The sequence below is a fragment of the Sinocyclocheilus rhinocerous genome, unplaced genomic scaffold, assembly GCF_001515625.1.
Source record: "Sinocyclocheilus rhinocerous isolate Xijiao unplaced genomic scaffold, SAMN03320098_v1.1 scaffold44, whole genome shotgun sequence".
Classification (NCBI taxonomy): domain Eukaryota; kingdom Metazoa; phylum Chordata; class Actinopteri; order Cypriniformes; family Cyprinidae; genus Sinocyclocheilus; species Sinocyclocheilus rhinocerous.
The window spans coordinates 1783098-1798298 of NW_015631022.1; the positions used below are offsets into that span (position 1 = coordinate 1783098).

General features: G+C 38.6%; 1 protein-coding gene across 1 annotated transcript in view; it reads left to right on the forward strand.

Moving 5' to 3' along the window:
* Window positions 1-15201, forward strand: part of LOC107741095 (slit homolog 3 protein-like) — a 196687-nt gene that overhangs the window by 162787 nt on the left and 18699 nt on the right. Inside the window, exons 23-30 of the mRNA XM_016553687.1 lie at window positions 934-1005; window positions 1836-1999; window positions 3614-3738; window positions 5847-5944; window positions 8331-8470; window positions 11396-11489; window positions 12292-12429; window positions 14067-14301. Of these exons, the coding sequence (XP_016409173.1) occupies window positions 934-1005; window positions 1836-1999; window positions 3614-3738; window positions 5847-5944; window positions 8331-8470; window positions 11396-11489; window positions 12292-12429; window positions 14067-14301 (1066 nt within the window). The remainder of the gene's footprint in view (window positions 1-933; window positions 1006-1835; window positions 2000-3613; window positions 3739-5846; window positions 5945-8330; window positions 8471-11395; window positions 11490-12291; window positions 12430-14066; window positions 14302-15201) is intronic.

Sequence of the window (15201 nt, forward strand, 5' to 3'; positions counted from 1 at the left end):
ATACTATATATATATATAATTACTTTCTTAAAACAAAATCTCGGATTCTAAACTTTTGAATGGTAGTGTGTGTTCCTCCTTAGCTGTTCCTTAGTTGAGCAAAATCAAGGTAAATATCACTTATGAACAAAATATTTTTTGATTGTGCTAGAATTCTGTCAACTTTATCTTATGAAAAAAATGTGATAAAATATTGAACATGTATTTATGGTACTAGAATATGAAATTAGCCTTAGTAAGTCAACGTCTCTATTGAAAATATAATTTCCATAACATATTTATTTGGCATTTTGAGATGTGGTGGAAAAAAAAACATTTGTCCATGGATAAAAAGTTCTGAGATGCATGTATTATTCGCTCTTGTAAATTATTAGGAGACAAATAAATGAGTCAGTTTGAAATGTGTGATCATAGTTTAAGAAACATCCTGTCTGCATTAAGCTGGATGTTGTGTTCTGCGGCTCTGGGCAGGATAGGTTATCAACACCCTGTGTGCACAGATATGTTAAACAGCCCAAAGGACGCCCTTATTCCGGCCCTTTTAAGCTTAGTCTGCCAGGCAGTCATCATTGTCACTTTTTAATTTTCCAGAATGCCCCAGGGCCAGCGCTGACGTGGCCTCAAGGGCCCGTAGCTGTCCAATCATGTTCTCAGGTTGCAGTCTTAGTGTGTATGTGTGGGCCGAGCGCCCCGTAATAAAACAGGAGAAATTATTAAACAGAACTGACACAGCATACAATGACATCTCAATGCAAATCTGCCGTTCCCACCAGTGTCTCACAAAAAAACGGCAGCGGTTTTCTATAATCTTCACTAAGTGCCGTGAATGACCGACCCTTTCTTTCTCTATCTCCATTTATAGTGTGGAAAACAATGGATCCAGCTCCCAGAGCTCCATGCTTTTTTCATTTCCTTTTCATTCTTCTCTTTCAGAACCCTCCACGGAAATGACCTTTCAACTATTCCGGAGGGAGCCTTCAGCCACTTGACATCTCTGTCTCATCTGTAAGTGTGTGTGTGTGTGTGTGTGTGTGCACGCGTTTTTGTGACATATGAGGACACAAATTTGTATAATGACATGGGTATGACATAGGTATTACAAGGAGAAGGTGACTTATGAGGACATTACCCCATGTCCCCATTTTTCAAAACGCTTATAAATCATAGAGAGTGAGTTTTTTTTTTGAGAACGTAAAAATGCACAAAGTTTCCTGTAAGGGGTAGGTTTAGGTGGTTGGTGTAGGGCAATAGCACATACAGTTTGTACAGTATAAAAACCATTACGCCTATGGAATGTCCCCACAATTCACAAAAACACACGTGTGTGTGTGTGTGTGTGTGTGTGTAAAAGCGTGCTCTCTCTGCCTCTGTTAATGATGGACTCCCAGTCTCAGCCTTAGAGACCAACTCAGGTCTTTAGACTCAATGTAAGTTTTACCTCATTACCGGGTGCAACCTAGAGAGAGAGAGCAGCCTTGTGCTCTGCGCTCAGAGACCGAGCCCCACAGGAAATCTTTGTAAATTTTATTACAGCTAAAAGGCATCTATTATGGAGGCTTATGGTGGTGCTGTTTTTTTCCTCTCTGGCTGTAGTTCCTCGGCCGGTTTGGAGCGGGGTTACTGTAGCTCCTTGTTTCCTCATTGAAAAGAACTGTCAGAAAAAAAAAATCCCCATTGAGGAATAAAGGACCTGTTGAATTGAAGGAAGTGCACTTGGGAAGAAGTTGGCTTTGTAATGAAGAGTTGAACTCACAAGGAAAAATACACTAGACTAACGAATCATACTGATATTTCTATGCATTTATGCTTTCAAACACCTGGTTCCTGTCATCCAGGGCTCTAGGTGCGAACCCCCTGTACTGTGACTGCGGGCTGCGCTGGTTGTCTCAGTGGGTGAAGGCTGGGTTTAAAGAGCCTGGCATCGCCCGCTGCGCTGGACCACCAGACATGGCCGACCGCCTGCTGCTTACCACCCCTCTCAGTCAATTCCAGTGCAAGGGTGAGTCTCATTTCTGTCTTCTCTCTTCGTGGTTAACACATCTGCAGCGGACACGTTGAGCCATGGTGCTCATGTGGGAGACACAGATTTTAGTTTGGTCTGTGCCATGTCCTGGGTCAATTTCCGCTCTCTTTCTCTCCCTAAATAATATCCTGTCCTTTTTCCGTTGTTTCTATCAGTAAAAAGTCTCCAAAAAGGAAACTTCCAAAAAGTAAGCAAAAAAAAAAAGGTACAAAACTGTCACTGGGGCAGTATCCTAAGTGCAAAAGCTAAAAGTACATCTTTGTACCTTATTTACCCCAAAATGGTACATATTGGTACCTTTTGAAAGTGTACCACCCCAGTTTAGTACCTTTTTTTCTGAGATTGTGTAAGTTATGCATTTGCAATGCCATTGTTTTCATGATAAATTACATTTTGGAACGAAACAAGATATTTGAGGAGAAAAAAAAAACTGTAGGGTATGACTTGATTTTATTCAGTCATAACTGGTTGGATCATGAAAAGTGGACATTACTTACCAGAATGGAGTCAGGTTGAAAAGGGACGGTTTGAAAAATAAGATGTGATGTTATCCAAAAAGAGCAGTCTTGTTATCATTAACTACAGCTTAAAACTGTTAAAATAGTTTAAGTTATCAGTTAAGTTATAAGTTTTTAGTTATTTTCATTAACTAAAATTAAATTAAATAAAATATAAATAATAGATGAAAAAAAACTTTAAGAACAAGAATTAGACATGTTGCCTTGAACGGAAAAGTTTAAGTACTAAAAACCTAAAATTGATATAAAATAAAGCTAAATATAAATATTTAAGAAAATCTAATAAAATTATTAAAGCACTTAACTAAATTATTAAAACTGGAAAAGAAAAGTGTATTCAAAATAATAAATGCATACTATAACAGTACATAAATACTGCAAAAACAACAGTTTCAGTGGAAGAGACAAGTTCATATATTTTGGTAAAAGTTTTATTTTTTCTAGTAATGGCATGCACAGATATATTGTTTCGCAAGTAAATATGTGACCCTGGACCACAAAACCAGTCATAAGGGTCAATTTTATGAAATTGAGATTTATACATCATCTGAAAGCTGAATAAATAAGCTTTTGATGATGCTGATGATGATTTTCATAGCTGATGTATGGTTTGTTAGGATAGGACAATATTTGGCTGAGATACAACTATTTGAAAATCTGGAATCTGAGGGTGCAAAAAATCTAAATATTGAGAAAATCACTTTTAAAGTTGTCCAAATGAAGTTCTTAGCAATGCATATTACTAATCAAAAATTCAGTTTTGATATATTTACGGTAGGAAATTTACAAAATATCTTCATGGAACATGATCTTTACTTAATATCCTAATGATTTTTGGCATAAAAGAAAAATCGATAATTTTGACCCATACAATGTTTTTTTGGCTATTGCTACAAATATACCCAAGCGACTTAAGTTTTTTGGAGCACAAAACTTAAGGTTTTGTGCTCCAGGGTCACATATGGCCAGGTTTGTTTCATGTTGACCTTAATGTCACCTCCATTCCCTTTTATTTCTGGTTCCCTTTCTCATCCACACATTTATACTTCACATTTTGTGTTGTGTGTTTCAGGTCCAGCAGATTTGAATCTGATGTCCAAGTGCACCCCCTGTCTGGCGACTCCCTGTCAGAACAACGGCACATGTGTGAGTGATGTCACGGGCTCCTACCACTGCACCTGCCCTTTTGGCTACAAGGTGAGTGAACATCCACCACCCCACATACAACACATCCTCGGCTAGCGTCTTTCCTGTCCTCCTGCACGCGTGTACAGAATACTCCTATGAGTTATGTGCATCATTACATGCAAGAGAGCCTCATCATCCATCTTCCCGAGCTGAACTCGCTGTCTCTGAAGTTTCTTGATTAGTTCCTATTGTACTCAGGCAGCCGTTGTTTGTGTAGTGGATACGTACTCGGTAGTGTGACCTTGACGGTGGGGTCTTGGGCTGTGGGCAAATGCATTGCAAGAGATGTGAAGAATGTGAGCTGCTCTTCGAAGGCAATTTATTCAAAGACAAGCAGCTATGAGCAATTATGAGTGTGACCAGACGAGAGCATACAAAAATGTAAATTATGCGGCATCAATAGCAGTTCACTTCTGTGAGTTAGAACAGATTGCTTTATAAGCCAAACTTTAGACCATCGTTTCAAGCAGACTGGCTTGCAGATTGCTGATGCACATACGAAAACCACTTGAAAACCCAAGCAAACCAAAGTTTGACATCAAACAGACTCGGTTTTACACAAAAAGTGCTTTGCGAATGTGTCTGTGTGTGTCCTGGATGCAGCGCGCAATCATTACCCTTTTGTTTGGTTATGGGATTCCTGTCAGTGTTGTTCTGTTGAAGAACAGATAAGAGCTTAACCCTTCGCCCTCTACAAGACAGAACCAGTGAGCTGTCTTTTAATTAAAACCGCAGCTCTCAAGGTCAGTTGCAGGTGCGCGTCTGTCCTCGAAATAAGTGAAGATTAATTAGAATGTTCTAGAGTACTGAATTAAGTTAAACATGGGAAGAGAGAAAGAGAAAAAACAGAGGGACCGAGAGAAAGAAAACAGACATATGGACCCTTTGAGGAGAGCAGAGGAAACAGGCATATCAGTGGCAAGAGCCTTTGTCTGGAATTGAAATGGAGAGTGTTAGTCACGGAGTTACAGCCCCGGAGTGTAAAAGGATCAGGACAAGACATACATCTTCCATAAACCATGATATTAAACTAAACTCGGCTCTAGGCCTGGATATAGAAGTAGTAAACAAACAAGATTTTTACATTTGCTGAGGAAAATGTGAGTGGTGCTTGTCTGTGCAAAACTAACCACCACAATGCTGCAGGATAGGCTATGCAGGTAATATGTTCTGAGTGTTTTATGTTGCTATGTGGTTGCTAGGGTGTTCTGGATGGTAGTTAAAGGTTAGTTCTGTTGAAGAACAGATAAGAGCTTAACCGTTCGCCCTCTACAAGACAGAACCAATGAGCTGTCTTTTAATTAAAGCCGCAGCTCTCAAGGTCAGTTGCAGGTGCGCGTCTGTCCTCGAAGTAAGTGAAGATTAATTAGAATGTTCAAGAGTACTGAATTAAGTCAAACATGGGACGAGAAAAAGAAAAAAAACAGAGATGAGAGAAAGAAAACAGACATATGGGCCCTTTGAGGAGAGCAGAGGAAACAGGCATATCAGTGGCAAAAGCCTTTGTCTGGAATTGAAATGGAGAGTGTTAGTCACGGAGTTACAGCCCCGGAGTGTAAAAGGATCAGGACAAGACATATATCTTCCATAAACCATGATATTAAACTAAACTCGGCTCTAGGCCTGGATATAGAAGTAGTAAACAAACAAGATTTTTACATTTGCTGAGGAAAATCTGAGTGGTGCCTGTCTGTGCAAAACTATCCACCACAATGCTGCAGGATAGACTATGCAGTTAATATGTTCTGAGTGTTTTTATTATGTTGCTGTGTGGTTGCTAGGGTGTTCTGGATGGTAGTTAAAGGTTAAGGGATTAAAACAGATTCCTAATTATTAGTATGAGCAACAATGACCATAGAAAGCACCGCTAATCATTGCCTTTAATGTCCACTCCTTAACCCTGTTTGAAAGGTAAATTGCGGTTAACATTTAAGTTGACATTTTACTCAGAAATCATTATGTAGTAATGTAGATGATGGCTTTTTATTCCTTTAACCTCTTCACCTTTGAAAGTATCCATCTGATTGTGACCTTTGTCCCAGTATGTAGGGTCAGACATGTTAAAACCTGAGCTCGCTCTTTCCGCATCCATGCTCACAGGCTTTCTCTTTCCTCAGGGTCGTAACTGTGAGATCCCCATTAACGCTTGCATCAGCCTGCCGTGTGTTAATGGAGGCACATGCCACCTCACACCTGGACTGGATGGGTACTACAGGTACATTCAGAGCTGTATAAATGATATTCTGTCAGCCATCGAATAGCTGGGAAGTTGTTGGACCTGTGGCCTGAAATGTTGAGTTTTGGTGCAACATAAGTCTAAATGTAGCCTGCACAGTGTTTCCACTATCGCTATGAATACAAGTGTCAAAAAGGATATAAATAAGATTTAAAAACTGAAATAATTTGTTAAAATGCACGTCTGGACAAAATCTGTGTATTAAAATTTCAAAGCTTGTAACACCCCTGGACATTTGAACGAAGCAAGAGACAGGCAGATTGTTGTAATGGCACAATAAATGTCCCCCGTGTCCTATAAATCACCCAGCAACTTTGGTAATGTCACGTTAGGCCTCTATTCAATTTTTGTAGGGCAGCCGCTTCACATCCAGCAGGAGCAGAGTTGCACAATGACTTTACAAAAAAACAGCAACTGAGCCCAGAGATTCGTGTGTTTTTATATTTCTGGGGGTGGAATATATCGGTTGCTGGCGTAGCTTTTGAGAGTTGGCAGCCAGAGGGCAGGGACTGGGTGAAAGGGTACAGATGGGTGTGGGCTCTGCTAAACAGTGAGATAAGTTTTACTGCTATTGCTCAAGTCACCATGGAGATGGAGGTTTATCAAACACTGAGCCTCAGTCACTGATGGATCTGACCTACAAGTCTTACGGATAGGAACAGAAAGCCAAAACAACAAAGAAAAATACAAATATTAGGGGCTGCTTGGAATTTCAGCAGGTAATTTGAGGTGGTGTAATTGAAACCAGCTCATTTTAGTCCCAGTGAAGATCGAGACCAGAACAGGGTCGAGTCTGAGTCAGAGAGCGAAACCGGAAGAGGGTCGAAGTGGGATCAAGATCAAGATCAAAAGAGGGTTGAGTCTGATTCAAGACCCAAAAGAGGGTTGAGTCTAAGTCACAAGCGAAAACAGAAGAGATTGAGTCTGAATCAAGACAGAGACCAGAAGAAGGTCAAGTCTGAGTCAGGGCCGAGACCAGAAAAGGATCAAATTTGAGATAAGACTAAGATTAGAAGAGAGTCGAGTCTTGGTAAAGACTGAAACCAGAAGAGATCAAGTCTGAGTCAAGACCAAGACCAGAAGAGGTTCGAGGTGGGGTCCAGGCCAAGATCAGAAGAGGGTCAAGTCTGATTCAAGACCGAGATCAAAAGAGGGTTGAGTCTGATTCAAAACCCGAAAGAGGGTTGAGTCTGAGTCACAAGCGAAAACAGAACAGATTGAGTCTGAATCAAGACAGAGACCAGAAGAAGGTCAAGTCTGAGTCAGGGCCTAGACCAGAAAACTTCAAATTTGGGATCAAATTTGAGTTAAGACTAAGATTAGAAGAGAGTCAAGTCAAGTCTTAGTAAAGACTGAGACCAGACGAGATTTGAGTCTGATTTAAGACCAAGACCAGAAAAGGGTCAAGTCTGAGTCAAGACCGAGACCAGAAGAAATCAAGTCTGAGTTAAGACCAAGATCAAAATGAGGATGAGTCTGAGTCAAGACTGAGATCAGAAAACATTGAGTTCGAGTCAAGACTGACACCAGACGAGGATCAAGTTTGAGTTAAGACTGAGATTTGAAGAAAGTTGAGTCTGAGTCAAAACCGAGACCAGAAAAGTCGTCATGCTCCCAGCAAGACAAGACCAATACAATGAAAATATGGTTTTGAACTCAGACTCAAGAACCAAGACCATCAAAATATAGTCTTGGACTCATATTCAATGACCAAGAAAATATGGCTCAGACTCAAGGACCAAAACAGGCATGGACTCCAGGAGCATTTTGACTCAGACTCAAATGAGCTGGTTCTTCCATTATGTAGTCACCATCTTATTGCTTGTTTTTGGTGGAACAAAATGAGATGTTTAGCAAAATGTTTAGGCTGCTCTTTTCCTTCAAGAAAGTGAATGGTGACCAGTAGCTGTCAATCTTAATAGCTTAGAAAAGGACCATCTGTGCCATAAAAGTGAGTCCAGGTTTACTCTGTGTCTGAAGATCTTCTTCCAAAATCCCGATATTCTCAATAAACAAGAACGTATAGAGTGTTATAAATAAAGATCTTGTTTTGTGTTCATGCCAGCATTATAATTTGTGGCTGAACTATTCCTGTAATGTGTTCAGTGTGTGTTAAAACCAAAACTCAGTGTTCCTGTTGGCTGTGAGCAGTGCACTAATGAAGGATGTTGGGTTGACATTTAAAGACCAAACAATGAGACATAAATGGCAACAAATGACACTGTTCTGGCTGCAGACTTGAAAAAATCAGTCTGGCAGTATCAGGGTGTCACCCAACAGAGCTAAATCACTGAAACCCATGTGTTTCCTTTTGTTCTAAGGTTTGAAGTATTGATCATTGTCCTGTGCCTTCCCACTCCTCTAGCTGTGTGTGTCCGCCTGGGTATGAGGGCCAGCAGTGTGAGCTGAATCCTGATGACTGTGAAGACAACGACTGTGAGAATAACTCCACCTGTGTGGACGGCATCAACAACTACACCTGCATCTGCCCTCTGAACTACAGAGGTACCAGTTAAAGCTCATTAAGCCAGACTATAAATGCATTCGGAATGTTTCAGACTCTTTGTTACCATTTTCTTAGTCATATTGCCCTACTTGTCTGTCTCAGTCTTACCGCAATGAGGCCATTTCACTGGCAATACTGTGCCAATTGCATTTATATCCTCCAGCCACAACTGAGGTGGCTAAGAAAACATTAAGAAACCAAAATAATATACATGTTAAGACTGGTAGTGGGCAGTTTTACTAAACAAACCAGCTTTTGACAGAAGTCCTGACTAGGCAGATTTAAAATTCAGCTGTTGTTAAAACTGTCTGTTTATTTCCACTTCAGATCTGCCAAGTGGCATCCAGTGGCACAACTGCTCTTGTTCTCTCTTCTTTTCCTCAAAATAGGAAGTGCAACTGCTCCTAGCGGGCCCTGTCATTATAATGGCATTCCTCTTTGCCACCTCCCTTGGAGCGGGTGCACTTGGTGTAGAGAGTGTGTACTTGCTGCGGTATAAGCCTGGCCACATCCTTAAGCTCGTAGGGCACACACAGCTGTCCGGTTAAAGAGCACAGTCTTAAACTGAGTCTTAAACCAATCAAGAGAAAAATGTTATTGCTCAGAGATGGATCTTAATGGAGTCATTTGTACCAGGCTGGCTATAGATCAGACTCTCAACATAGAATATATTTTTTCATTAGTTTCATATCCAAGTATGTAATTATGTTGGTGAAATGAAAGGGGAGAAGGAAGGTTGAAGATTTAATATACTGATGATGTTTTCTTTTGTTTAACGTTATGCCCATGGGCATTGTGGGACTTGTATTGTTGTATTTTATAGTTGTATTGAGACTTATACTACCGTTTGGGGTTGGTAAGATTTTTTTTCTTTTTAAAAAAAATTAATACACTACTGTTAAATGTTTGAGGTTTTTTTCATTTTGATACAAATTAACACTTTTATTCAGCAAGGATGCATTAAATTGATCAAAAGCGACGGTGAAGACATTTATAATGTTACAAAAGCTTTCTATTTCAAATAAATACTGTTCTTTTTCAGCATATTAGAATGATTTCTGAAGGATCACATGGCTGCCAAAAAAATTCAGCTTTGCATCACGGAAATAAATAACATTTTAATATATATTTAAATAGAAATATTTTGTCATTTTAATTATTTGTGATAATATTTCACAACATTGCATTTCACAACACAGTCTTTTTGATCAAATACGTGCAGTCTTCTTTTTCGAGCATTAAAAAATCAACCCCAAACTTTTTAAGTAATGTAATGTAAGCATACCAACAGAAAAATGTTGCAAAATGTCATTATGCCCCAAACAAGGCAAGGCAACCCTTACCAAAAAGTAGTATACTTCAAGTTGATTTTATTAAGTATGTTATATGAATATCTAAACATACAAAACATCAAAGGAAAGAACAAGGTATCTGCTTGTAAACAAAAATATTTTATTCTAGCTTCATGTATTCTTTTTTAAACACTTGAATGTGGGTAAGTTTCATAAATAAAAAATAAATTAATAAACAACATTTTGAACAAAAAGCTGAATAAAGACTATGAATTGGATTCAGAATGATATAATCAAAACGTAGATGGAGTCGATCAACACCCCAAAGCTTGACAGTCATTATTACCTCTTCATTGGTCGACATTTTATTCCATAACGTTACACAGTTTTGATGCTGTTTTATGTCTGATGATCGTGTTAGATTACATGTGGAAAGCATCTGTTGTTTCAGTTTCTTCTTCACTTGTGTTTTTTTTGTTGTTTTTTTTTGTACAGAAGATGTGTACTAGTGCCCCCTACCGTATAACAATGAAAACACGGATTCTAGGAGCAAAAGTATAGCTCAAATATAATTAGACTTTTTTTAAAGTATAATTCAAATATACTTAAATGTCATTTTAAGTATATTTCTGAGAAGTACATCAAATATACTTAAATGTCATTAAAAAGTAGACTAAAAGTATACGTTCCTATTTTTTAGTTTAAAAGAAGTATACTAATAGCACTTGAATAAACTTCTTTTTCGTAAGGGAATTTGGTGCTTCAGTCCTTGTTTAATGTTGAACCTTCACACTTTGCCAAAGGTCAAGTCTTCCTTCTCCATTTTCATTGTATTTCTGTATCTCAGTTTGTGTTTTAACAACTGAGGATTGTTCTGTATTAACGTCAGTCAGCACAAATCTTACCACCAGCATCCAGAATTGATTTAAGAACCCACAGCTTGAGCTCTTTGCCAGACTCCAGCCTGTGAGGTGCTTGCAGGAAACATCAGCTGTAGACACCGACTGCACTGATTCCATGAAGAACACATACAGTTGCTGCAGAAAGGGTCTAGAGGAAATTGGCCTTGCAGCAGACCACCTAAACACTGTCTCGAGGGCCTGAGCACGGAGAGGGTACATCTGTTTCTGAGCTGCTGCTGTGCCATGCAACTAGCAACACCAGCACAAGTGTGCTGGACAGGAAATGCTAGGAATCTGGGTGAACGAGTGCAGGGATGTGGAGGTTGGATTAGACCCAGTATGGACTGTTGCAGGGCCAGACGTCCTACAGCAAGTGGACAGGAACAGGGAACGTATTGAAGGTTCTGGTTGGCAGTGATTTAGTGCCTCCGAATGGAGCCTGCTGAGCTGTGTGCTCTAGAATGACTTTGCCATCACACAAAGATGTTTTCAGTTGAGCCTGGAGGAGAAAAAGCCTCACACAGTCTAAATGCTGGCAGATGGTGTGAGGGGCTAAAACACCTCGAGGAGGGTCTGTATATTCAGTCAAAGAGTTCCTTTAGCCGCACGACTGTGCGCTTCACCCGTATACAGCAGAGGCCCTGAGTGTTTCAGCATGTGATAAACCTCCGGACGCTGGGAGATGGCAACTGTTAGAGTCATTTGTTCCCTTTCTTTGTGTGTCTCTTAGGTGATCTGTGTGAGGAGGTGATTGACCCCTGTCTGCCCGGGTTTGACCTCTGCCAACACGACTCTAAGTGTGTTCCCCTCAGTAAGGGCTACAGGTGAGTGTGTGAGCTCCTCTGGTCAGAACTTCACACGAAAGACAACATGACCTGCCTGTGCTGCCTGCAATAGAGCAACAGTCGGGTTCTGGAAAGTAAAAGCTCCATTCATTTTCTCCATTAGGAAAGTGAGTGTAACAATACAAGACAGACCTGTTGTGAGCTCTGAGGATGTATGCTTTTCTTCAGCCCAACTGTTCACATGAATTCAACTTATTTTTAAAATAATTGTTTAATAGCAGAATCTGTGATGAAAAACTTACCATGATGCTGTACAGAAAATTCCACCAATCAGTGGTCGCAGTGTGCCAAAAGAGATCTTTAGCTCCACCCACTCCCATGAAGCACTGCGAATGACATATATATATATTTTTTTGTTTTGTTTTTTGCTGCAAAAACTTAACACAACCAACAACTATAGAGTAATAGCTTTTTATTTCAATTGGCAGTGCTTTATGGGATTGTAGTTCTTTCACTCACTAAAACTGGAAAGTACATAGTCATGTAATTTGTCACTTTGTCTTTGTCCACTTTTCATATACTTCTTTAAATGGTTTGGTTTATGGCTTATAATGCTTGAACAAAGACCTTTTTTTTAAATGCTTAAACAAAAGAGAAAAGTCTTTTGGAACCAGTGTTGTTGAAAAAGTGGGTGTGCACTAATGCACTCTGTAGTTGAAATCTCATTATCACTGCCAAGTGATTAACAGTGTTTTAAAATTACCGAGCATTAGGACACCCCTTTTTGCTAGCAATTTTTTTTAGCATCTAAACTGTTGTTGTTGTTGTTGTTTTCCTTCAGGTGTGAATGTTTGCCGGGTTATGTTGGCCAGCACTGTGAGCAGGATTACAACGACTGTCTGGAGAACAAATGCCAGCATGGAGCAGAGTGTAATGACGCTATCAACGGATACACGTGTGTGTGCAAGGAGGGGTTCAGGTGAGACTCGTGCATCGTTCACACTCACATGCCTGCATTTACTTATTTAAATAAGCACACATCATAGAATTCTGTTGTTTCTGTTGTAAGTTAATTACTGTAAAACTGTTAAAGACTAATCCGAGCCTAATCCATACCTCTACTCCTAAAGGAAAGGTAAAAAAAACTTACTTTATTTATGAATCATTTAGAATTATTTTATAATAATAATAATAATATTATCCTAATATTTTAATAATATTATTATATAGTATATTAAAAAATATATTTTTTAAAAATATATATTTTAAATAGTAATAATACTTAAATATAAAATATAAAAACTGTTGACAAATATTGACCTAATCTATTAATTCTTTATTCATAATTTCCCCTTTTTTACTCTTCACATTTATGTCTGCAAAAGTGAAAGTAGGTTAGAAATCACTCAAAAAGCATGCACATACTTTTCTGATAACTAGGATACTTGCACACCTGTGTTCATTATGATTATGAAAAGCTTGATAGATGCAAACATATACACGCTTACACACACACACTGCAAGCTTCTGTTGGTCCTTTGTTATATGATAGTGTGTAGTTAAATCTGACATGCACAGACGATGAATATCCATATGGCTAATTATAACATTAGGGTGTGTGTGTGTGCGTGTGGCATTGTACAGAAGAAGAATAGCTCTCTCCCCAGCATCCCTCACTCCACTACGGCTACTAATTAAGGGCCTGATGGTGTCTTGAGCCCCACATTAATCTGGCTTACCACCCATCCTGACACTCTATCAATATTCTAACACTGTCTTCATCTCTTGTGTGAATTAGATTTAAGAAAGAAAGAAAGAAAGTTAAAAGTGCTTGAAAAATTGCTTATATTGTTTTCAATAATATACTATACTAATATAATATTCAATAATAATATAGGCATAGGATGGTATAAAGGCTTTTATCATGGTATATTATCACGATATTGAAATAAGTTGCAAAAAAAGTGTTGTTATACTATAACAGGTATGATAAACAAAACTATACATTTTTGTGTGTTGCTTTATTGTTTATAAATGTTCAAAGTAAACAAGAATTATAGTTTAAGTGCAATAGGTAAGAATTTACAATAAGGTCTCATTAGTAATGCATTAACTAACATTATGTGAAATAGCTACATTTGTTACACAAGGTATCTGTTAATGTTACAGAAGAATATTAACATTATAGTTAAAAAAACACTGAATTTTCTTAGTATTCTTAGAATGCATTCGAAAAATCTGAGTAATGAATAATAATTTACAGTATTTTGAGGTGCCCACGATAACAATATCATGCATGTTCATTATTATGATATTATTATTACTGTTTATCGGCACATGTCTATAAAATACTTTATATTCAAGAAGGTTTCCTGAAGGATTGAAGACTGGAGTAATAATGCTGAAAATTCAGCTTTGCATTACAGGAATAAATTACATTCTAACATAATATTCAAATAGAAAATTGTCACTAAAAATATTTCACAATATTATTTTTACTGTATTTTTCATCAAATAAATGCAGCGCTAGTGAGCATAAAAGACGTCTTTCAAAAACAGTAAAAAATAATCCTAATTATTCCAAACTTTTGACCCTCACCCACTCTCTTTCCTTAGTGGGCTGTTCTGTGAGACTCCTCCACCAATGATATTACTCCAGAAGACGAGTCCATGTGATCAGTCTTACTGTCAGAATGGAGCGCAGTGTCTGGTCGTGGAGGGAGAGCCCGTGTGCCGGTGTCCACCTGGCTCCAAGTGTCATAAGATGGTCACAGTGCACTTCCTCGGCAAAGATACCTATCTGGAGCTCTCGGGCGCCAAGATCCGACCACCCATGCACATATCCCTCCAGGTATGCCTGTAAACCACTTCCTGTAATGCTTAACAAAGGGTCCCAGATCAGTTTCTGTAATATAGACTTCACATATCACTAGCCTCAGGGACAGTCTGCGTATCAGCCGAACTCACACCTGCAGCCATGAGAAGCGATCTGCCTCTCTGTCTAGGTCTTTTTTCATCCGCAGTGCCTGGTCTAAGCCAGCTTTGGCCTCTTTGACATTATGAGAATGTCACCTCTTGTCCACCTGCGTGAATAATTATTCTCCTGAGGACATATATTACGGTAATAGAGGTTGAGCCGGCTGTTATCCGTTGCCCTGCGTAACCGCTAGATCTGCTACAAATGATCCTATCTTCTCACCGTCGAGAGGGCACACTAATGTTAATTAAAGTAGGAGAAATTAAAAAGAGCTCAGTAGCTTTTTATCTCCTTGTGGACGTCAGCATCTTTCCGTTTCGGTTTCTCCGAGAGGCCTTTGTGAGTTAAGTAATGGTGCTTTCTAAACCAACTCTGAATTTTTGGCGAGAAGAGAACATAGACAATGAGGTTTTAAAATGAAAAAGTGCATATCTATGATCTGTGAAGTTCAAACTGCAATGTTTCATGTTTGTTTATTTTTTCATTCATCACATTCCATTAAGTGGTTTCAATGGCAAGGCCATTCAGATAACCCTTACCAAAAAGTAGTATACTTCAAGTTTATTTTATTAAGTATACTTAAGTAAAGTTCAAGTATATTTTTAAGTATACTTTATGTAGTACGTATACAAATATCACTGTACTAGTAGTATACTTGTAAGTGTACTATTTCAATACTCCTTGGGACTAAATTGGCCCACTTTCTAATATATAAAAGTATACTTTTAAGTATAACAGTAGTAAACTTTAAGTACACAACTAGTTTACAACAAT